Below are 23,309 nucleotides of genomic sequence, written 5' to 3' on the forward strand. Positions count from 1 at the left end.
TTCTAGTCTGAGGAAACAGGATCAGCTGAGGAACTGGCGATGTGAGGTGGCTGTGACTTGTTCTGCTTCTCTGATCTTCCAGCATTCACCTTCATACCTGGCTTCAGGTTCGTTTTTATTAATAAGACCTTTTAAGATTTGTGCTACATTAGATTATATAATTAAGACTTTTGAGTGCTACCTGCTCATAGATTAACATTTATAAGTCCCTAGTTAATCCCCCATTACACTGACCAAGCATGTATTGAAAGAATGTGTGGAAATAAGAACTCTTAGTCACTATTGTTGGGATGGCAATTTGTACTTAGTATTTAGAAAAAATCCATATTTTCATATTCCATACAAGAAATTTCATTTATGCATAGTATAGTACAAAAGAATGACATGTGTATAGAACCACTGCTTGCACAATGGAGACATCACTTTCTATGAAAAGGACAATAGCCAAAACTTAATATGTCAAATAATTACATAGAAAATAATATTTTTAATAGTCAAGAAAAATAAGTGACCTTTTATATAAACTTAGATTGTAGTATGTGTTTGTGTTTATACACCTATGTATAGATGTATACAAATATACATGTGTTTATATGTATAAACATGATTTTTAAATGCTTGTGCATTTCATAGTAAAACCAGAGACAGAAAACCAATCTAGTGAAGCATTACAAAGGCGAGCTCTTCCCAGACTTCTCTCTCAGTTTCTGGCAAATCTGTCATCTTATGGATAACTCTACTCCTCATCTTTTTGCCACTATGTGATTTGGAGAACATTAGTGGCATTTTTCATGTTGTTTTGTGCTGTAATGCATAGTATTTTTCTCTGTTACTATGCAGATTTAAATAAATTCTCTTCCTTGGTATCAGAAGAGACTATTTTGATGAGTCTCTCCACTGGAAATGGATTTCAAATATCTGACCATTAAATAACATGCAATGTTTTAAACAGGGATTTATTATTGAATGGATAGCATAACAAAACACCCATGATATTTTCTGTGAAAAGGCCATGGGCAGAACATAATGGTGCAGGGGATATATTGCAAATTTGTCTTGTTTTCTTTTGGCTGGAACAGAGGACATGGGAACAGACAAAGAGCAAACAAGGCTGGGTGTCATGAATGGAGAATAATTTCACACAAGGAAGCTGCAAACCAAAAGCTCAAGGGAGAGCCGGGCAGTGATGTCTCACGCATTTAATCCCAGCACTCAGGAGGCAGAGGCAGGCAGATCTCTGTGAGTTTGAGGCCAGCCTGGTCTACAGAGTGAGATCCAGGAAAGGCGCAAAGCTACATAGGGAAACCCTGTCTCGGGGGGAAAAAAATCGCTTCTTGGCCTTTTGGCTAAGATCAAGTGCAAAAGCTCAAGGGAGAAACTCTAAAGGGCAGTCAGAGTTTGGGCCACCTGTTTCCTGATCTGGGATTCTTATTTAAATAAATGAAATAAGCATTCACACAGATTTCCATAAGTAGCAAGAAAACTATTCAAAGACAAAATGAATGGCCTGGCAAGATGGCTCAGTAGATAAAGGTACTTGCCACCAACTCCCACAAGTTGCCCTTTGACCTTTATTTGTGACATAGTGTACACACACACACACACACACACACACACACACACACACACACTATAAATAAACAAGTCAATATAATGAATAAATCTAAAGATTGACAGCAGGCCATTGACAGTGAGGGTCTGTAAGGGGCCCAGTTACTGTTTAGAGCTTCCTTTTTGGGGATTTGAGAAAAAGAATGACTGGTTACTAAGCAATATAGTTTGTGTGGGTCCTCATTTTAATTGATAGGAAATTATGTAAGCCTTTGCCCATTGCACATGTCTTTTCCCATAATGAATCTGATTTTAATCATATTCACATACAATTATGCATAACATGGATATTTGGTAGAATCTCACCAAATAGACACTTGAAGACTCATAGTTTTGCCTCATTGTCTACATCAAACACCTGCTCAGGCAGGACTGGCCCTTCTAGGAAGTATTGGAAATAACCTTTGAAGAGAAACTGTCCAAGTTTGGTGGTCACTGAGAGAAAGAGAAACTGACTCCATTGTTTATAGTGGTGTGTGTGTGTGTGTGTGTGTGTGTGTGTGTGTGTGTGTGTGTGTCTTAATGAAAGTAGGAATCTTACGTTTCTAACAGGTATACAGGAATGGGAATTGTGTGCATAGTCTGTGCAGGTAAATACATTATGATTCGAGGGTATTAGTACAGTCCAAGCCAAGTGGAGTTTAAGATGGCTAAGCTATTCTGTACACTTGCTTGCCTCAAAATAGCCAGTCAAGAGTTAACAGGGAAGGGGCAAGCCACAACCCTATGCTTTCTGGTATTTGTTTTCAAGGTTATTTGGGTTTTGTTGCTGTTATTATTGTTTTGTTTGCTTGTTTTCCTGCAAGCTCATTATTTGATTTTCCTATTTGGCACTATTTTTTAATATTACTGGGTTTTTTGTTGTTGTAGGCTCACTTTGTAATATCTCTGCTTAATAGAATCACAATTGGAGAGGAGAAAAACACATCACCATAGCAAGAGAAGCCGCTGTCGGGGGTGGGGGGGAGGGTGTGGCTATCTTGAACAATAGTGGGGACCTTGGTTCTACTATGAACACAGCACTGTTAGGACTGGTAGCGTTCAAGGTGAAGTTGGACAGTAGTTTCTACAGAAAGAGACTAGCTGCAAAGCCCAAAGCAACAGTTATTTATTGGGATACCTGGAACCGTTCGCATGCTTGAAACAGCTGAATTTCACGAAAGAGGGGCCGGTGCCTCTCCTTGAGAAAGAATATGAATCAGGAAGAACAGAGAAGGAAGCCCTGAGGCAGGCAAGAGGCATCTGAAAAGAGAAAAGCAGCGTTGGCCCTGTGATTGGCTGGGCAAAGAGAATGCACAAGAGAAGAAACAGGCAGTGACACACTTCAAAGGTAGCCACACCACATTAGAGCATGCAGAAATGCCAGGTTGCAGAGCATGGTATAAAGAGCTCAGCCATCTGTCACATGACCATATGCAATTGCAGGGGTGGTGTGCCCTCTACAGGTCAAATGTTTAATCATGCTCTTTTAATTTCAAAGTTGGTGCTCGATAGAACCGTCGAAATTATTGTCCAATTATGATCACAATTTAAAACACTTCGTTGGATAGTGTAACTTAACTTCTTAACTTCTTTAGATTATCTCATTTTTTTTTGCAAATGCCAATAAAATGTATGAAGTTTAATTTTTTTAAAAATGTAAATATAGCTTTTCTTTGGAACAGAAACTTAAATAAGATAGTTATGTTCAGCCCCAGACATAATAAGCAGAATAACATAACAACAAAAAGTTTCCTGTCAAGGAAGAAATCCAGACTTTTAATCCGTATCATATTAAACTTCCAGTTTTTTTGCCCCTCTACCTCCTGAGGCAGCTGCACTAATTTTAGAGTCGACACTGCTGTGATGTTTCCTGTGCTATAGCATCCAGGCTAGCTGGGTGAGCAAAGCCCCGTATCCTCCTAGGAAGTGGCACTCACAACCACAAGCTGACTCTTTAGGGTCAAAATTTCATTTTCAGTACATGATGAGTGAAATATGTGTAGGCTTTGCTTAGCTCTGTGAAGCTACTGAAACTTCATGTTTCCTGATCCTCATGATTAATCACATTTAATTTACACCTGAAAATAAAAAATTATTTATCTGCATGAGAGGTGGGGAATGCATCCTTTTTTTTGGTTTTTTGTTTGTTTGTGTTCGTTCGTAGGGTGTGAGTTGGACAGAAATCACACAACAAAATAAGAAAGAATGTGGCTCAAACATTTGAACATAAAAAGAATTGTGTTTCCATCTGTGACAGCCTTCCAGGTGATAGGATGACTTACACAGCATCTGACTTAGCAGACCACATCCGATTTCAAAACATACCACACACCTAAGCGGCAGAACAATGACATGAATGTGTTTTCCTTTCTCTTTGTTATTTTTAAGTAGCTCTTTTAGCCACCGAGTTATATGACTTTTTCCAAGTAGGCCTTTTTTTTTCACCTTGGGTAATGGCTTCATCTCCCCCTATTGTCCAAAAGATAAAATCAAACACTCTAGAACCAGCGAGGCACTGTGTTTCTGTTGTCTGTAAGCTGACATGAGGCAGACAGTGAGTGTCGGGAGTTTTATTCATTCTGTTCTCTGTGTGTTGAAACAGGAAAAGCCTTTTCACCTGGCTGCCTTTGAAGAAGTACTCAGACTGCCATGGCCTCTAAAGGTAAGAGAAAACCTAGTCAGCAACTAAATAGGCCCTTATATACATTATAACTACACGTGCATGGCTCTTGAAGTATTTTAACCAGTGAGGTCGTTACTTTAAAAGCTGTTATTTATTGCTCTTAAGCACTGGAATTTGTATTATTTTACTCCAAGGTTTACTTTGTCCTAACTTAAAATACACACACATTTTAGTCAAAAGAACGTAAAAAGTTCTCATATAAAAATGTCTTTTCACTGCTGTGAATGCAAACTTAGCAAATTGAATAAGAAACGCTTGTAAAGCAAAATTGAGAATGGAAATATTTAATTTAAACCCAATAATGGAATGAAATTCCAAATTTAAATGAATCCAAAGGAAAGATTCCACATAGACAGCTAAAAATGTTATTCCAACATTTGTAATTGCTCATCTGTTGTTCAAAGCCATGTGGCATACAGCCCAATGAAGAACGGAGCGTCAGTGAAGCCTCAACTTGATGCAGTCGAACTAAATATTTTACTTTATAAGCTTAAAATATTTTAAGAATACTTTGGTAGTAAATTCCTCATAAAAATCAATCAAAGTGATCAAATTATCCAATTTAAGCAAGCAGATCTATTAGGAACATTAGGAGAAAAGGGTATACAGTTTCACTCAGAACCTTAAAACTGTTGAAACATCTGTTTTAATTAAGACAGATGTCAAAAGATGAGAGATAAAGTTTTGTCAGGGGTAATAAGACACAATCACAGAAAAAAATATTTCTAAAAATCAAATTATAATCCATTTTATTCAATTATCAAAATAAATCACTATTAAACTCTACACTATTATGAAAAGTTTCAGAATGAGGAGTTTGGTTTGTGAAATTTAGGAAGCATTTAAAACTCGTCACAAATGAGATGACTCTACAAATGTAAACTCTCCTAAATTATCTAAATAGATGATTTAATCCAAATACTGTGAATGTACTCTTGTTTGCTTCATAAACACATCTCCGACACCTATTAAACAAATTAAGTAGTCTTTGTGTTTTTCATTCTTATTTAGTATAGGTCTGAGAATCCTTGGGAAAGCTTAGAGACAGATTATACAATACATCAGGAAGAGAAAACTATTGAATTTTACTGTATGTGTGCATAACGGTCTCTACTTGAAGACAAACAAACACAAACCTTGAGAAACGTTTCTGGAGACTGGCACAACCACGGTCCAAATGCCTCTCGTTTTGTAAATTAAGAGCAGCAACAGAGTGGCCTGGAAGGGGAAGAGTTGCAGAGTGTGTAAAATATTGATGGTTTAGTTATACATTTTTAAAAGAGTAGATAGAAATTCAAAGCCAGATAGCAATTCAAAGGAGTTTCTTATTCATCTGGTGGTCTGGGTCTTTGAAGAAAATGTGACTGGAAAGCAATATTATGATTAATCTTCCAAAAAGACATAATGTTCAGTAATGAAAAGAACTGTATTTGTGACTTAAACATACACGAAACCTAGAGACAAACTTTAAGATAAAAACGGGCGTCCCTGTGACCAGCTAAAAACATTTAGCCCATGGCTCAGATAGAACATTTATTATAAAACCAAAGTGACAGGAAAGTATCATTTAAATAGGAAATCTTGTTTGAGCAATCGCCTTATCTCATTTTTGCCTAAAATATGTTTGAGGATATGTTTTTCAGAAATATTTAAAGATAGGACCATAACTTCATAGTGGTCTTTGGCCTATGAAACTGTGTTGTCAGATAGCATCTCCTCAGAGACGCCAGGTTAATGGGGCATTTTATAGACAAGTCCAAGACAGCCTGAACTGGATGCAATAGATCAAAGAAATGGATATCATCTGGAACCTCTTCACTTGGTAAAAATAAATGCATGGAAAGGCATTCTCTGGACCTGCTGTTAGGTCAGAAACCTAGTAGCCCCAGTCAGGGATATATGTAGCCCCTTTCCAGACATTTAATAACCTACTGTGGTATGTTAATGCAGCATAATTTACAAGATAAACTTGGAGTAATTTACCAATGTTTTAAAAAACAAAATGACAATAGAGGTAATGTAATAGTCTAACAACTTTTGTTATTAATTAACCACGCTTTTATTGTGGAGCTTCGCATGTTCATAACAAACACCAAACGCAGGTCTCATGATTTTCTTAAACAAAGATATACTCATGTAACCGCCACCAAGAGCAAGATATGGAATGCTTCCAGCAGCTGACAATGTTCCCTTTCTGGCCAATAACCGTACCTCTCTATGGTGACATGAACTACCATCACGCACTTTGTTTGTGACCTAATATTTTTAGATCATGATTTTGCCACTACTTTGCTTTTGGTTTTGTTTTCTGCAAAATGAGGATGACAGCTGTTTGGGGCACTGAGGTTGGATGAGGTGTTTGTTGCATTAACTGTTTTCCAGCTGTTTCTCTTGTGGTAGCTCCCCTCTGATTTTAAGACAGTTTTACATTGTCTTCCTGGTCTTGGGGTTCCCTCTTCGAATTCCCTTCCAGTGTCTTTTCCTAAGAAGAAGAGGTGTTATCCCTTTCCCTTTTTGGGGTCTGCTCCCAAGGTCACAGCATTTCTGGAGGAATCTTTGTGGGAAGCCAACTGCTGCAGCCTTATCACTTACAAGTTCTGTTACAGAGGGGCCAAAGGACAAGTTTCTTCATTTGTTTAATCCTCAAGCAAGTCCTGGACAGATCTCAAATGCCACAGACAAATGCAAACTTAGTAACTGACATCAATATTAATATAAACCCAGCCAGTTCCTGCAACCTTAGGGGTAAATAAATAAATGAGTCATCTGGCAATTGCCCCTCATTAACACTTACTGTATGCACAAGCTTTACAAGCTCGTCATTACTAGAATCAATTTATTCCTTTGTCCGAAGGGCCATTCATCTGTGTTCCTTCATCCCTGTTCAGACTGTGCTTGGGTTTTCTTAATGATGGGAGTTTATTATCTTAGAAAGAATCCCAGTACATTTTTAAACTGTATTTGTGATTTCAAGATACAGAAAAATACCTCAAACACACAAAAACTTTCATAAATCTGGCTATTCTTGTAGAAATAAGACGATTATAATTTATGTTAAGTATTTATATAGCACCCCAATTTTACTATATGATCAGTGAGAGAAATTGCTCAAATCTTATGCAGCTGTTATAAATTTATTCTTTGTATCAATCCAGAACCAATTCTTTTGTCTCATTCATGTACATGTTACTTAACAACATTTCAGTCTGTGATGAGCCACAAAGACCATAGTCTATAAAATACTTTTTCCTAATAATGCTAGAGTCTGTTTAGCTTTTAAACATACTCCATGACCTTTACACATCAGTGAATCACCTAATGATTGACATATTCTCAGGAAATGCTAATGTTGTTAAACAATGTGATGCTTAACTGTGCTTGCTTTCATAATGAACCCTGCTATAGTTTTAAAAAGAAAAAAAAAACTTGGTCGTTCACTTTCTTGTGAATCAACAGCTAAGCTAAAGCAACACAACTTTAATAAAACACTTAAGTTTATTCACATTAAAAAAAAAAGAACCTTGGCACTCTATGAGGATGAAAAGCATGAATACTGACAGTCTATGGGAAAAACAGCATCTAATGAGGGAAACCACACAGGATATTTCTGAGAATGGAATAGGGAAACTACTAGAAAGCTATCATTTATAACTTTAGATAAAGCTATTCCTGCTTGGGGCTTATGCATAACATCCATAGACTAATACACAATAAATAGGAAGCCTCCAGAGTTGAATGTGAGATGACTGAAATAGAAACATACTTACTTGGCAGTAATATTGATATCAGTTGATATCTCTAAACTAACAGAGTGACCTTTATACAATTCCAAAATTATGCTAAAACACTCACAGATAAATTATGAGCTTCTTTAAGCTTACTCAGTTTAACAGTGAGTTTTCAGAGCATATCCTCATACCACTAGGACTATTAGCTTTACCAGAGATCTTATCAAATGCAACTTTGCAAGCCTCCCACCCCAGTTTCTGAATCAATCACTGAAGAGAGGCCCAACAACTATTTTGATAGGTCCCCACCCCAGGTGGCTTTGATGAAGGCTGAAATATGAGATTATTCAATTAAACTGGGCTATAATACTATGACTAATAAATTAGACAAAGTGTCTTCATAAAGTACAAGGTAGCCCCATAATATTCAAAGAAAGAAAACCATGACTTAAAAGGTAGTCAAAATCCCAAGGAAAAATTCAAGTCTAAGGCTATCCTTTTATGAGTACAGACTATCTAGGGTCTATTACCATTTATTTTGCTTTTATGATCTATGATTCCTCATCACAGGTGTTACTTGCACTTATACACAAACATATTTATACATGCAATGTATCTCCAGGCCAATTATTTAAGCCAAGTTATTCAGCTTTTTCTCATGACTACCAGCATTCTTCTACATTCCTTTTTCTTTGGCTGAGAAGTCAAGTGGTGGTGGTAAGGAGTAGTGAAAACAAAGGAAATGCACTAAAATGAGAGATACATCAATCAAGGAACAAACTTCCATCTAAATCAAAAAGGAAAAGAAGAAAGAAAGATTAAATAAAAGCAAACAAAACCTAAATTGTAACACACATAAAGATATCCATTCTTGGGCTGGAGAGATGGCTCAGTAGTTTAGCGCACTGGCTGCTCTTTCAGAGGTTCTGAGTTCAATTCCCAGCAACCACATGGTGCCTCACAACCATCTCTAGTGGGATCGGATGCCCTCTTCTGGCATAAAGGTGTACATGCAAGTAGAGCACTCATGTACATAAAATAAATAAATAAATCTAAAAAAAAAAGAGAATGCTGCATTCCTTCAGAAATAAAAAAAAAAATAAATTACATTTCATTTAAAAAAATAAGATATCCACTGTCTTGCAGATTCACAGAATCAAAAGCCTGGAGGTCTGCCTGGTTTTCTTCCTGAAGTCACAAATCCAGATCAATACTCTCGAGCGGCTTCTTCCCATCCCAGGAAACAAGCAAGGCAGCAGCCGGATGCCCCTCAGCCAAGCAGTTTCCTGTCAACAACCAGTCTTCCCCCTGGTCTAGAATATTTAAGCCAGGTTTGCACGTCTTTCCATTTCCACTAGTGTGTTCCCTTTAAAAACAATTAAACTCAGTTTCTTGTCTTTAAACCAATAATTTAATGGAGTACAGAATGCATTACAAATCATGAAGTTATAAAGTACTGACTTTATTTACTTTTGTTATTTAGATAGAATTTTATTCTATGCTATTGCTATCTATCCTTATTTACTTGACAGAGTAACGAGACTAAATAGTTTTGACTTTGCCATTTAGCACGTTTATCTACCTTCTGTTCATTGCTCAAGGTGGGGAGACAGAAATTCTCCAGGAATTATCAGACCAAGCTACCTACAGCTATTAATTAAACATTTATTGAGTACTTGTATATTCAAGGCACAGAAGAAGCATAAAATCTAGCCCTGTTACTCAAACATTTTATTAGTTAATGATCAAACAAAAAATGTTGACCAAAAAGTGCAAAGCATGGCCCAAAAGCCAAGAAAACACTCATCTTTAAGGGAGAAGGCAGTCGTGGAGACTTCTGCAAAATGCTGAGACTTTTCAACAGATCTCAAAAGCAACATGAAAGACCAAGGGAAAACGAGTTACCAAGGCCACAGTACTGTCTTCCGATGTTCCTGAGTCCCCAGGCCAACCTGCTTGGATGATCACAGCCCACTATTAGGTACCATTGCCGTTCATGGCAGGACAGACGGCACTTCAAGCCTTGTAATAACTTTGTTCTGTGGCAAACAAATAGAAGTCGCTCTTCATATGTGGATGTATTACTGTTATTTTAGCACATTATCCTACCCAAGATTAGAAAGACTCTAACACTAATATTGAGATGTCAGCACATCTGCTGCCATGCTCACTTGTTTGGCATTCCTTCAAACATAAAGTCTATCTCTTTTATCAAAATCAAATCTCTGTGTTAATTCCCTTAAGGTACAAGAGATTTCTGCTCTGCCTGATAGGGCCTAAGCTGCCTGTAGCATATGTTCCTGGGAAAATGTTTATAATTGCAGATGCCTTCCCCAGAAGCCCACTGGCAGACAAATGTTCTATAGAGACTGGCGAGCTCAGGGAGCTACGGAAAGAAAGCTGGAAAAGCTAACCTCCCATCTTCCATCTGCAAAAAGGATCAGCTGTAATAGCTGACTAGAGTTGATTAACTGCTGCAAGCTGTTTGGGAGCGTTGTCAGACAAGGTTTTGCCAAATATAAAAGTGATATACCAGCGCCAGAGGGCTGAGGTTTGATGATCACATATGGTCATCACATATTCTTCCTCCACCCATGAATGATGACACACCGTGGCCAGATGCTTGACGTGAATGCATGTTCTAACCTTCAATAAATAGACAGAAGGACTCATGAGCTTCAGTTTTAAATGCAGTACATATTCTAAAAACACATCTTTGCTAATTTTTTTTTCAGAAAACAAAATATGCCATAAATTGTTTACATTTTACTTCTAAAGGGAATAACGTACTCATTTTGTACCAAAAGACTATGGGTTTGCTTTAGGCTGTATACATATAGAAAGATAAGCGGGGATTTCAAAAGTATTTCATGTAAGTCTGTAAGAGCATGTCTGTTAAATGACTTTGTATGTGTTAACTGTTCTTTCTTTTATTGAAAATATACTTTTTTCTTCACATAATATATCCTGAAAACAGTTTCCCCATCCCCTTCTCCTTCAAGTCCCACCCCCCTTCCCCTCTATTCTCAATCCACTTCTTTCTGTCTTTCATTAGAAAATAAACGGGCTTCTAAGGGATAACAATAAAATAAATATAATACCATAAGACAAAACAAAAACTAACGCATAGGAATTGGACAAAACAAACAAAAGGAAAAGAGCCTGAGAGATGGCACAAGAAACAAAGATCCACTCATTCACACACTCAGGAATTTCATAAAAACACTAAAGTGGAAGCCATAATATGTATGCCAAGGATTTGTAGGGTTAAAAAGAGAGAAGGAAAATCACACACACACACACACACACACACACACACACACACACACACACATATATATATATATATATATATATATACATTAAAATTAAAAATATATAACTTTTTTTAAAGGAAAAGCCCTGACATTACATTGTGTGTCAAGTAACCTCCAAAGATGCCATTGAGTTTATTTTCTTTTGGCCATCTACTGCTGGGCATGTAGCCTACCTTTAAGAGTAGTTTGTATCCCCAGTGAGACTCCCTTGGACAAAATTAGATTTTCATTTGCAAGTGATTATCAGTTGGTGATTGCTTCTGGGTTAGGGATGGGGACATGTGTCTAGCTCTTCTTTCAGCTCTAGGGCACCATCTGGTGCAGACCCATGCAGGCCCTGTGTATGCTGCCTTAGTCTCTGTGAGTTCATATGTTTTTAAGTATGTTGGTTTAGAGGGCCTTGTTTTCTTGGTGTCCTCCATCCCCTTTTGCTCTTAAACTCTTTCTGCCTCCTCTTCAGTAGGGTTCCCTGAGGCCTGAAAAGAGGGATTTGATGGAGACATCCATTTAGGGTTGAGTGTTCCAAGATCTCTCCCTCTCTGCATGTCTGGCTGTGGGTCTTTTCTGTATTTGTTCCCATCTGCTGCAGGAGGAAGATCTTCTGATGGCTGAGTAAGGAACTGATTTATGAGTATAGTTGAATGCCTTTATGAGTCACTTTATTGCTACACTTATTTTTAAGAACAATAGTATTTATTTTTACTGTAGACCCCTGGGATATCTAGTCTCAGGTTCTTGATCACCCAGGTAGTGTCAGGTACAGTCCATCTCATGGAGTGGGCCTTAAGTCAAATCACATATTGGCTAGTTACTTCCACAGGCTATGTGCCACCATTACTAGCATATTTTAAAGGCAGGACACCCTTGTAGATCAAAGGGTTTGTGGTTGTACTGGTGTTTATATTTCTCCTTTGATAGAGTGCAGAGTACCTTTCTGTATCAAAGATGTTAGCATGTAGAAGTGAAGGCTCTATGTACTTCACTTAAGTCTGTAAGAGAATTTCTGTTAAAAGACTTTGTGTGTGATAACTTTCAACTGAAAGACATAAGAATTAGTTAAAACTATGAATATTGAAAATACTGCATAATTCAAGAAATCAGAAATATATAAGAAAAATCTTTCTATGTTAAAAACTAGATGGTTATTTAAACTCTTACTATATTATTTGTGAATAAATTCAATCCACTCACTCTCAAGAAAATTGTGTCAAACAATTTGAAAATAAACATATGTATATATAGTAGGATAAATCTAAGGAGAAGCTAGTAGATACCTTCTAGATTATATTTACACATCCACAGGAGTGACTAATATTTAATCCTATAGCATCAGAGTATAAATATTAAAACTTAGCTATCAACAAGGGGATAAAATCACACATAAACATTCCATTTGTTTTTAAATGCATTCAATGAAATCAATACTTGTAATCTTTTTTTAATTTACGTTTAAGTTATATATTCAAAACTGCCACAATGTTTTTATTGTCCCAGAAAAAAATCACTTTCTTTGTCCTGATATCTGAATGTATGTTTTAGTCTATTTAAAATTTCTACTGACTCCTAGTCCATCAGCCAGCAGGAGACAATGGAAAGGGTCCATTTAAGACAATTTATTAGTGACTGCAGTAGTCAAATCAGCACTGTCAAAAGCAGGGGACTTGCCCACAGACAGAGATCATTTCAGTTTTTCTTAGAGGATGACAAAAGTGTGAGAGAGAAGAAAGCAGGGAACACAGGTGTTGTAAGTCATGGTGTCATTTGGGAATTGCTTCCCTTGTTCCTAAAGTTAGGTTAGCCACACCAGTGGAATAGGATGGGTGGCCATCTGCATGCTCTGTGACTAGTGCAGGTCCCTAATTTCCTGGGGTATCCATCTAGATCTAGTTGGGGGTTTTATTTAATTTTTGACTATACAATAAGACAATATACTAAAATCTATAGAACAACAAATGCTTTATGGGCATCATTCGGCTAATATCTGTTGTTGGAAATTAGAGACACAGCTTCCCTTTTCTCTGTGGAGTAGATCTACATAGCTTCAAATTTTAGGACTAAAACTGGATCCATGACACCAATATTCAAAGACCTTAAACTCAGACTGCTGTGGATATTGCTCTGTATGCTGTGAATGTGTTGCTCTTACTGGTTAATAAATAAAGTGCTGATTGGCCAGTAGCCAGGCAGGAAGTATAGGCAGGACAAAGAGAGAGGAGTATTCTGGGAACAGGAAGGCTGAGTCATGAGTCATGAGCCAGACACAGAGGAAGCAAGATGTAAAGATACTGGTAAGCCACAAGCCATGTGGCAAGGTATAGATTTATAGAAATGGTTAATTTAAAATGTATGATCTAGCTAGCAAGAAGCCTGAGCCATTAGGCCATACAGATTTAATTAATATAAGCCTCTCTGTGTTTACTTGGGGGACCAGAGTGAGAAAGATTAGTCCTGACCATGGGCCAGGCGGGACATAGAAAAACTTCAGCTCCATCAGACACCCTATCCCTGACCTCAGTGCTCCATCCCTAATTTAACTCTTCTCAGAGCTAATAACCACATTCTTTCTGAAGTTTACCCCCTTCTTTGCCCACAAAGAAAATCTCTATTTTCTGCAAGATGACAGAAGTAATGTGATACCCTCAAAAACTTACTCCACTTCAAGATGCTTTGCTTTGAGTGCTAATATGATTTTAGACTATCTCAAGTCATAAAATGACTTCCATAAAAAGTATTGGTGATTTTAAAAAGAGGCCACATTGTATTTCTCCATCAGTGATAAGACAATAAGAGAAAATGTTTACCTCACCTGAGGATATACAAGGAAAATGAAAAAAAGAATACAGCTTCAAATTTCCTGGAGTTGTAGATTTACAATCAATACCAAAGTTTATGAAAAATTGCCTTGGTTTAAAGATTCTTACGGAGTTTACATATATGAATAGAGAATACAGTGAAAACAATGTCAAGATAGGTTTAAAAATGAAGCATTAGAAATGCGGTGATCAGCAGCTCAGTCAAGGCTCATGATTTGGCTTTACTAGGTCTATGAGTGCTGATTAAACTAAAAAAAAAGAAGCTGTTCTAAATCTCATATTTTATATTTCCTTTGCAAAGGTAATATATGGGCTGCTAAGATGGCTGGGGGGTAAGGGTGCTGCAAGCCTGGCAACATGAGCTCCATCCCCAGCATCTACATAAAGGGAGAAGAAGAGAAACAACACCAAAATATATCCTCTCACTACTAGATGGGCACTGTGCTATGTGTAGCATACATCATGCACACAAACACACACGGTATCAAATAAATTTGTAAACGGCTATTTGACTTGTATAATTTCTTTTTAATTACTTAGCCCAAATGCTATGGCAGATATTTGGTAACGGAACACTTATTCTGCTTCAGTTGATGTTCTGTGGGTGTCTGAAAGTTTTGTTTTCCCTGGCCTGAAGAAGAATAAGAACTATTTATAAAATGTCATTTTTCCAGCTTACAGGTATTTCCTCCCTGAGAGGAGCATGGTGCCAACTGACAGAGTCATGAATATACAGGCACTGGAAGAAGCTGGATGCCCAATACTCATCTGGGTTCATTTCCTCACAAGAAATTTGGGGACATTTTAAAATGTCGTCTATGTTATTACTCATAGGTTATTTAAAAATATCCTAAATGTACTGTTTGACGTATCACCCATTTTTCTCATTATCACAGAGTTAGCGTAAACACTATTGCTTTTCTTGTTCTTGGCAATTCTGACTTGGAATTTTAAGAGTTCTATAAATTATTAGTTGAACAATAACATTTTGTGAAGAGAGGTCATGCATCCTATAAGTGAGACGAAGCCTCAGAGAGAAATTATAGGGTAATTATTTGAGAAATAAATTCTTCCTTACCAAATTTGTTCTTTAGTTGAAATACAGTACATGTTTGTTCATAGATCTAGAATAAAAAGTAAATAATTTTCTTCTCAGAGTTTGCTTTCATTCCTGTGGCTAAGTCTTGCCTTATAAATTGTGAATGTTCAAAACTTTTTAATGAAAATGACAGATTTCCTGTTGCATAGCAAGGGCTGTGGCAGAACGGTTTTCACTTCCTTTGTATGATCCTTTGCAGTTGGACCTGATAATCATCCATCAGCAGGTGGAACTTCTTGGGAGTAAGTACATCAGATTCTGCATTTATTAAAATTACTGAAAAGGCTTTACTGTTCAGAAGTTTCTTTACATCTAAAATCTTATAAACAATGGATGGAAAGATCAAATGATTGCTTGACCTATTTTTTAAACCAAAATTAAATTCATTAGTTTAAGCACAACTATAAGTATAAAAGTAAGTCTTTCATAACAATGACATCCAAACTGCAATAAAATTAATCTGAAAGTGACAAAGTAATTAATATCCCATAGATATTAATCATTGAAATTTCTTAACATTCTGAGAAGGGGAATCACAGTTGAGAACATATTAAAATTTCATCAACACAAATGCTACTGTTTTATTGCTTCACAACTTACTTAATAAAATAGGCACACAACTTATCAGTAGATAAATGTGTGTAAGCATGATTAATAATTTCAAACTGCTCAAGTGTTTCCTGTTTATAAGATCCTATGTTATGTCAAAATATATCAGAACTGAAGAAGTTGGCCAGCACCACTACTGTGGATGTTAAAGGACATTTTAGATACAGGAAAAAAATACCACTGTAAATTGTCCCAATTGCTTGCAGAAGAATAATAGGGTTATTTTTTGAGTAATGAATTCTTCCTTACACAATCTGTTCATTGGTTGAAAGATGTCACAACATGCTTGTTCATAGTTCTAGAATAAAATTCAGTTAAGTTGTTAGTTTTGTTCTTGGATCTTGCTTTGACTTCTGAGGCTGAGTCTTCAGAGTTTAGAGCCTGGTAAGAGATGTGTATGAAGATGAGACTATCAGAAATTCTGCAGCAACTCTATGTTCTCCTAATACTCTTTTACTTTTGACAAGTGGCGATTCCATGTCTTTATAAGATGTGTTTTCTGATAGTGATACTCGGCACTGAGACTTCCAACAAATATGAGATCAAAAACGGCTTGGGACAAAGAATTTACTTTGCAGTGGAGGAAAGCATCTGTTTTAACCGTAATGTATGTTCCACGCTGAGAGCCTGCACCCTGAGGATCACAGACAACTCGGGTCGAGAGGTGATTACAGTGAACAGGCCCCTAAGGTGTAACAGCTGCTGGTGCCCTTGCTACCTACAAGAGGTTGGTCACTGCCTCTGAGCATCTTTCCTTTTTAAGATTATTCCTTTAAGTGGCATTCATCTGGAGCTATGAGAAAGTCAACCTAACGGTTGTTTGAATTTATATCTTCCCTTTCAGGAAAAGGAAAACATGAAGATTTGGTTAGGCACTTTTTCCATTTGTAACTCATAACTATGATAGCTTGCATTGGATTAAATAGTAAAGGAAACCCGTTGCATCCTACAACTGAGACATAGCCTCCTGAACAAGTATATTAGCCAAGTAATTGTAATATCTACAGGTTCCTGTTACACAAATACTGTCATCTTCTCTGACAGTAGCAATGCCCAGGAGGTGCCATGACACTTAGCCTCTTCTAATGTGTTATCTTCCCTGGATGTTATTCTGCTCAGAATAACACCATTTGCACATTCAATAAACTCATGGTATGAAAAAGAATGATGTTACTCAACTATTTTATTTTAAACTATAATTGGTTGTCATTGTTATTAGAGCCATAATAATAACTTTCACTGATGTTTCTCTATTCTGCAGATTAGAAGTATGTGTGTGTGTGTGTGTGTGTGTGTGTGCGCACGCGCGTGCTTGCATGTTCTAATATCTAAGACATTATATATATTATATCATTATATATAGATTTCACAAGGTTGATTCATAGGGAGTTAAAAGCACATGTGGGAAAGAGTGAATTTCTGTATTTTGACTACATATGCCATATGTACACATAGGCCATACATGACTATATATGTATGAATATATGCATATCAGTGCAATGAATCCTTATCATTTCCATGATAAAATATAAAATGTCAAAACACCAGTTTTCATCTTAAATAAGTCATATTTATTCAAAATGCACTTTATATAATACACTATATATATATATATATATATATATATATATAGTCTATCCAAGAACATTGTAGACATATACACAAGAAGATAAATTTAGTATGAGGTAAAAAATGATATAAATAGGTAGAGAACTTGTTTACTTCAAAAGAAACATTTTCTATTTGCCCCCTCTCCAAAATATCTTACAAAGGGATTTTGTTTGGCTTACACTCAAATGCTAAAATAATTTCTAAAATGAGGCTAAAATAGATACGTGTTAGGGCTACAACTGAGAAGTAATTACTGAGTTTATCCATGCTAAAGGTTATAATTCCCTCACTGTTACAGATAAGATGAAATGGTGACTGTGCCAAGGACACCAAGGCATTTAGAGGAGATTGCTAAACAGATCAGTGTAATGAACTCTTATCATTCTCATGACAAAATACAAAATGTCAAAAGAAAACACCAATTTTCATCATATATATACATATATATATATATATATATATATATATATATATGTAGCTTTGGTGCCTGTCCTGGATCTCGCCCTGTAGACCAGGATGGCCTCAAACTCACAGAGATCCACCTGGCTCTGCCTCCTGAGTGCTGGGATTAAACGCGTGTGCCACCACCACCTGGCCAAAAATATATATTTATAATGACTCTTATAAGACGTTAGTTATTTTATAACAAATATTGTGTAGATATAAATTGACATTCTTATGTGATTAATACACAATAACCTTAGTAAAATTTCATTTTGTTACTATTTTCTCTTACAGCTAGAAATCCAAGCCCCTCCAGGTACTACAGTTGGTTATGTTGCACAAAAGTGGGACCCCTTTCAACCCAAATTCACAATCCAAAATGCAAACAAAGAAGACATTTTAAAAATTGTTGGTCCTTGTGCAACCTGTGGCTGTTTTGGTGATGTGGACTTTGAGGTATGGATGACAAAGAAAGTTTTGCTTAGGTCCTGATTTCTTGAATCATAATCCAGTTTATAAAATATTCAAATAATGGGGCTAGAGAGATGACTCAGTGATTAAAAGCACTGGCCGCTCTCCCAAACGACTGGGGTTCAATTCCCAGCACCCACAAGGCAGTTCACAACTATCTGAAACTACATTTCTAGGGGATCTGGCATCCTCACCCAGAAATACATGCAGGCAAAACCCCAATGTACATTTTTTAAAAATACTTAATTAAAAAAATCATGATGTATCCCTTAAATACATTTTAAAAATTGCATGTTAGGCAGGGCAGTAGTGGCCCATGCCTTTAATCCCAGCAATCAGGAGGCAGAGCCAGGTGGATCTCTGTGAGTTCAAGGACAGCCTGGTCTACAGAGAGAGATCCAGGACAGACACCAAAACTACACAAAGAAACCCTGTCTTGAAAAACCAAAACAAAAAAGAAAAGAATTGCATATTAGTGTAATATTCTCACAAATCATGTTTCCATGTCAATAATAATAGCCATTACTCCAGAGATTCTAAATCCATGGGTTTTTAGCCAAAATAATGCTGTGACAACATACTGGTCTTAACCATTTTATCTGTCATAGATCACCACACATGCTCTTCAAAGAAACTTTAACAAATGAAAATGAGAGATATAAAATTGAAATTCTTGACATATTTGCTAAATATAGTAGATAAACTACTATACATCCTTACCTAAAGAAGTGAATGTCTTGTTATTTTTAACTTCAGCCTCTGAACCTTTGAACATCAAGCTTTATATATAGAGAGAGATAGTATTGTGATTTTTTAGATAACCAATATGTTGTGATTGTTAAAAATCATAGTAACCCTATGTTTGATGAGGTTGATTCATAGGAAATTAAAAGCACAAATGGGATAGAGTGAATATGTTTTTTGATCACCAAAATTATCTATGCCCTTTCTTGTGGATCTGCTTGATGGACATTTAACCCCATTCAGGTCTCATTTCAGAACATACTCCACTAGAGTGTCACTATATAAAACTGCATTTGTAAGAGTACAGTCATGTACTTTCAGGTTTCTGGAACTGAATATTAAAATGGGCCATTGCAAATTTAACCTGCAACAACATATGCTCTCTGAACAGATTATTGTAAACATACATTATAGGCAGGGTTCAATAAAACCATTAGCTTTTAAAGCATCTACTTTCTTTATTTGTATGCATCCCACCCAGATATTTTTTCCAGACTTCTGGAGGAGCCTATACACACTGAGAACACAGACTTTGTTAAGTGATTTGTCCTAGGCCTAGAATTGAGAAAGCGTGTGACATGGCCTTTTTGGATTCTTTTGGTTTTGATTTTTGGTTTTTGGTTTTTCAAGACAGGGTTCCTCTGTGTAGCCCTGGCTGTCCTGGAACTTGCTCTGTAGACCAGGCTGGATGTGGTCTCGAACTCAGATCCTAGTGCCTCTGCCTCCTAAGTGCTAGGATCAAAGGGGTGCGCCACCACCACCTAGCTACATGGCTTCTTAATAATATGACTGATGAGATTTGAACATCTGGGTTTAGGTTCCATGCTATAGCTATGTCCTAAGAAAACTTTCCTATTTTCTATTTTCTATCACCACAGGGAAAAAGAAACTATATTAAATAAGTGTCATAATAATAAACAGGATAAATAAATACATAGTTGATGGAATCAGATGTAGATCCCTTACTCAGTGGGCTTGGTAGACTTCAAGGTCAGACTCATCTCAATCTCCTGTTTATACACTAGCTCAAAGTGATTTCTAATACTTATGGTTAGTTAGAAGGAAATGTGTTGACAAATGGCTGACCGTAATATAAAAGTGTAGCTTGACAATGTATTTATGTTTAAAAGCTTTAATAATTACATAGTTAATAAATGTTTAAAGTTCATGAATTATACCTAGAAAATACTTTAATTCATCCAAATAATATTTCTAATATGTGTGTGTACACACACACACACACACACACACACGCACACACAGAGTATATATGTTGTTCATACACATATTTTATGATAGTAAATTCAGGTTTAAAAAACAGGTACCTTCAGGCTTAGCTACATAACTAAAAGATGTACCTGCTGCCATCTTGTGGTTGTCTAGCCTTAATTATTTCCTCCATCTGCATAGAAAACTAAAAGGAAAACAAATTATAATGGTCTACAAACTGTGGCAGTCTGAAACTCTTGAGCACTGTGGAGGTAAATGTCCACACAGGAACAAACAACGTAGAGCCGCCTTTTGGATATGGCAAATAATACAGCAGCTCAAATTCATCCTGAAAGAAACATGCTGAGAAATGTCAACTATCTCTGTTTACCTGCAAAGCTCCTACCTCTTATTTTTCTTTTCAAAGGTGAAAACTGTGGACGAAAAGCTTACGATCGGGAAGATTTCCAAGTACTGGTCCGGATTTGTCAATAATGTGTTCACAAATGCTGACAACTTTGGGATACATGTTCCTGCAGATCTCGATGTGACACTCAAAGCAGCAATGATTGGTGCTTGCTTTCTCTTTGTAAGTTTGGTCTAAGCTGCATGGATGGATTTTGTCCTTACATGCCAGACTGTATAGCGATAATCCTCCTCCACACAATCTTGACCTACAGAACACGCTTTATACAAAGAAGGCAGTTTAAGATAGGATCATTGTCCTTTGGCACTCAGAATTTAGAGGTTTACATTTCACTAAGGCTGATAACACAGGAGACAAGTAACACCTTTGCCAAAATGCTTGACTAGCTCCTGCCTCAGGTCTCCCCCATTATGAGCATTTTGAACTCACAGAAACCTATGTCTCTCTCTCTCTCTCTCTCTCTCTCTCTCTCTCTCTCTCTCTCTCTCTCTCTCTCTCTCTCTCTAATAAACCAGCATCTTTCTTTTTCCTTTTGTTTTTGCTCAGAATTTAAGATCTCAAATCTAATGATTACATCAATCTATGCTGCTGTTGAATAAACTCAACCCATTTATTGTGTCTCTGCTAAAGATACACATTGACCACATTAATTACATTAAAGTAATTCCATAGTTATATCTTTGATGGACACAGAGAATTACATATAAAATAGGTAAATAGAGAGAGTTGTATATCAGAATTATGTCTTCAAAATCTTTTGAGAAATCAGCTTAACTAATTATTTCCTATCATTAATAGTCAGTCCCTATTTTTATTTACAAATCAAAGTAACTCTAATTAATTTTGCCTGTCACCCAAATTTTCATTCATAGTACTTCATTGCTTCCTGTTTACTCTTCCCTTTTTTGGTCATTCTACACTTCAGCATTAACTTTTCAACACATACACACAAACAAACACATATAGAGACGTACATTTACACACACACACACACACACAGAGAAAAACACACTCTCACAGAAAAACACACTCTCACACAAACACACATTCACATTCTCTTTCTCTTGCTTGTTCATTAGATCTTCCTGATAAAGCTGTTTAGTTAATTTTCATATTAAAAACAGTTCATCTGTTATGTTTTCTATTAACCTACTTTGCAGACAGGCTGGTGACAAAATGGTCCTGGTAAACAAGAGATGTTTTCTGGATCTTAAACCTCACTGATTTTTCTTTTTGTTCATTTCCCAAAGCCTTCTAAATATGTGTGCCTTCACAAGTGTATTTCCTGTCCTTGGCTCACATTCTTTGAGAGATTAATGTGATATGGGCAGGTTGCTTAGATCCTGTTCAATATGTACTACATTGTACAATCTCTGCATGGCTTGAAAGCTTGTAGACTCTTAGCTTTCCCCTGGGTGCATCAGGGCCAGCGCTTGAGCATGACATCTAATGAGTCCTCTGTGCTCAATAAACTCAAATGAAGACTAATCTGGATAGTCCCCCCAGTTATATGAATGGGTAATACTCTAGTGACTAAGAGACACACATACTTAAGTGACAACAGGAAGAACTCTCATCCACTTCTTGTTAAATCATAACCTTATGATATCTTTGCAACTTTGCCAATATATGTTTTGAGACAGCTTCTCACATGTGTCTCTAAGATAGATTACAAGCACTTCAAAGGTGATGCCTGCTATCATTTCTTCCTCTGCCTTATGTTTACAATTGAATTTTACAACCTTGATCGCCCCCAAAATTTTGATTGGCGATATTGGGATTACTTAGATAAGGGTTTAAGTTCCTTACATGATGAAAATGCAACATGTAAGAATCATGAACCTTAAAACGTTGTAGTTTTTAATCTTCCAATAAGTCATGCATTGCTGAGAAACCATTAGGAACATCTTTGCTTCACATAATCAAAGCTGGCACGTCAAGCTCTTGATCCTAATTGTTGCCTCTTTTATACATACATTCATATTCAGTTTATTTGTTTGTAGGATTTTATGTTCTTTGAACACTCACTTGCTGGATTATAACAAGCATGATGACGAAAACAATAAAATATGCAGAGCACATTTCAGTAAGTAAAAGACAAGTTTAAATGGCCTCCTTCCTTTGAAGATGTCTATGTTTGACACTATCTAATTCTTTTTCATTTTCTTCTAGATGTCCCTTGGGCTCTGAATTTAATTTCTGAATGGTTTGAGTATTTGAATTTTTATAACTAAATGTTAATTATTATATTTATTAAAACACAGTGTAATGAGACCATTACCTGGTTGTGGATGCATGATAGCTAAATATGCAATTACTAAGCATGAGTACAAGGTTACTTTGAGAGATTATCATTCTCTTTTCATCCTTTTGAAGTTACTGCAATGGTAAGCATGAAAGATGAGAGCTAAGGCTTGCAGCATCACTGATGGGAATTCAATGTTTAGAGAACACTTTGAAGTGTTTCTGGTACTAAGGGTGGTTACTAATCAAAAGGCTTGAATTTCTAAAACATCTTTTCAAAAGTAGTTCCTTTTGACTTTCTTAATTTTATTTTTTTA

The 23,309-nt window shown here is 36.4% G+C and overlaps 1 protein-coding gene across 1 annotated transcript; it reads left to right on the plus strand.

Annotated features, from left to right (window-relative positions):
• Positions 1–4,242: 4,242 nt before the first annotated feature.
• Plscr5 (phospholipid scramblase family member 5) lies at positions 4,243–22,790 on the plus strand. Its single transcript, XM_059267070.1, has 7 exons — positions 4,243–4,255; positions 9,151–9,335; positions 15,433–15,475; positions 16,349–16,569; positions 18,192–18,353; positions 20,749–20,910; positions 22,752–22,790. The coding sequence occupies exons 1-7, from the start codon at positions 4,243–4,245 to the stop codon at positions 22,788–22,790; spliced, it is 825 nt and encodes a 274-aa protein (XP_059123053.1).
• Positions 22,791–23,309: the final 519 nt, after the last annotated feature.

The sequence above is a fragment of the Peromyscus eremicus genome, chromosome 7, assembly GCF_949786415.1.
Source record: "Peromyscus eremicus chromosome 7, PerEre_H2_v1, whole genome shotgun sequence".
Lineage (NCBI taxonomy): Eukaryota > Metazoa > Chordata > Mammalia > Rodentia > Cricetidae > Peromyscus > Peromyscus eremicus.

Excerpts from the sequence above, each read along its gene's own strand:
- Plscr5 (XM_059267070.1), top strand. Across the intron at positions 9,336-15,432 it reads GTCTAGAATATTTAAGCCAG|TTGGACCTGATAATCATCCA; the intron begins GTTTGCACGTCT and ends GATCCTTTGCAG. Across the intron at positions 20,911-22,751 it reads TTGGTGCTTGCTTTCTCTTT|GATTTTATGTTCTTTGAACA; the intron begins GTAAGTTTGGTC and ends ATTTGTTTGTAG.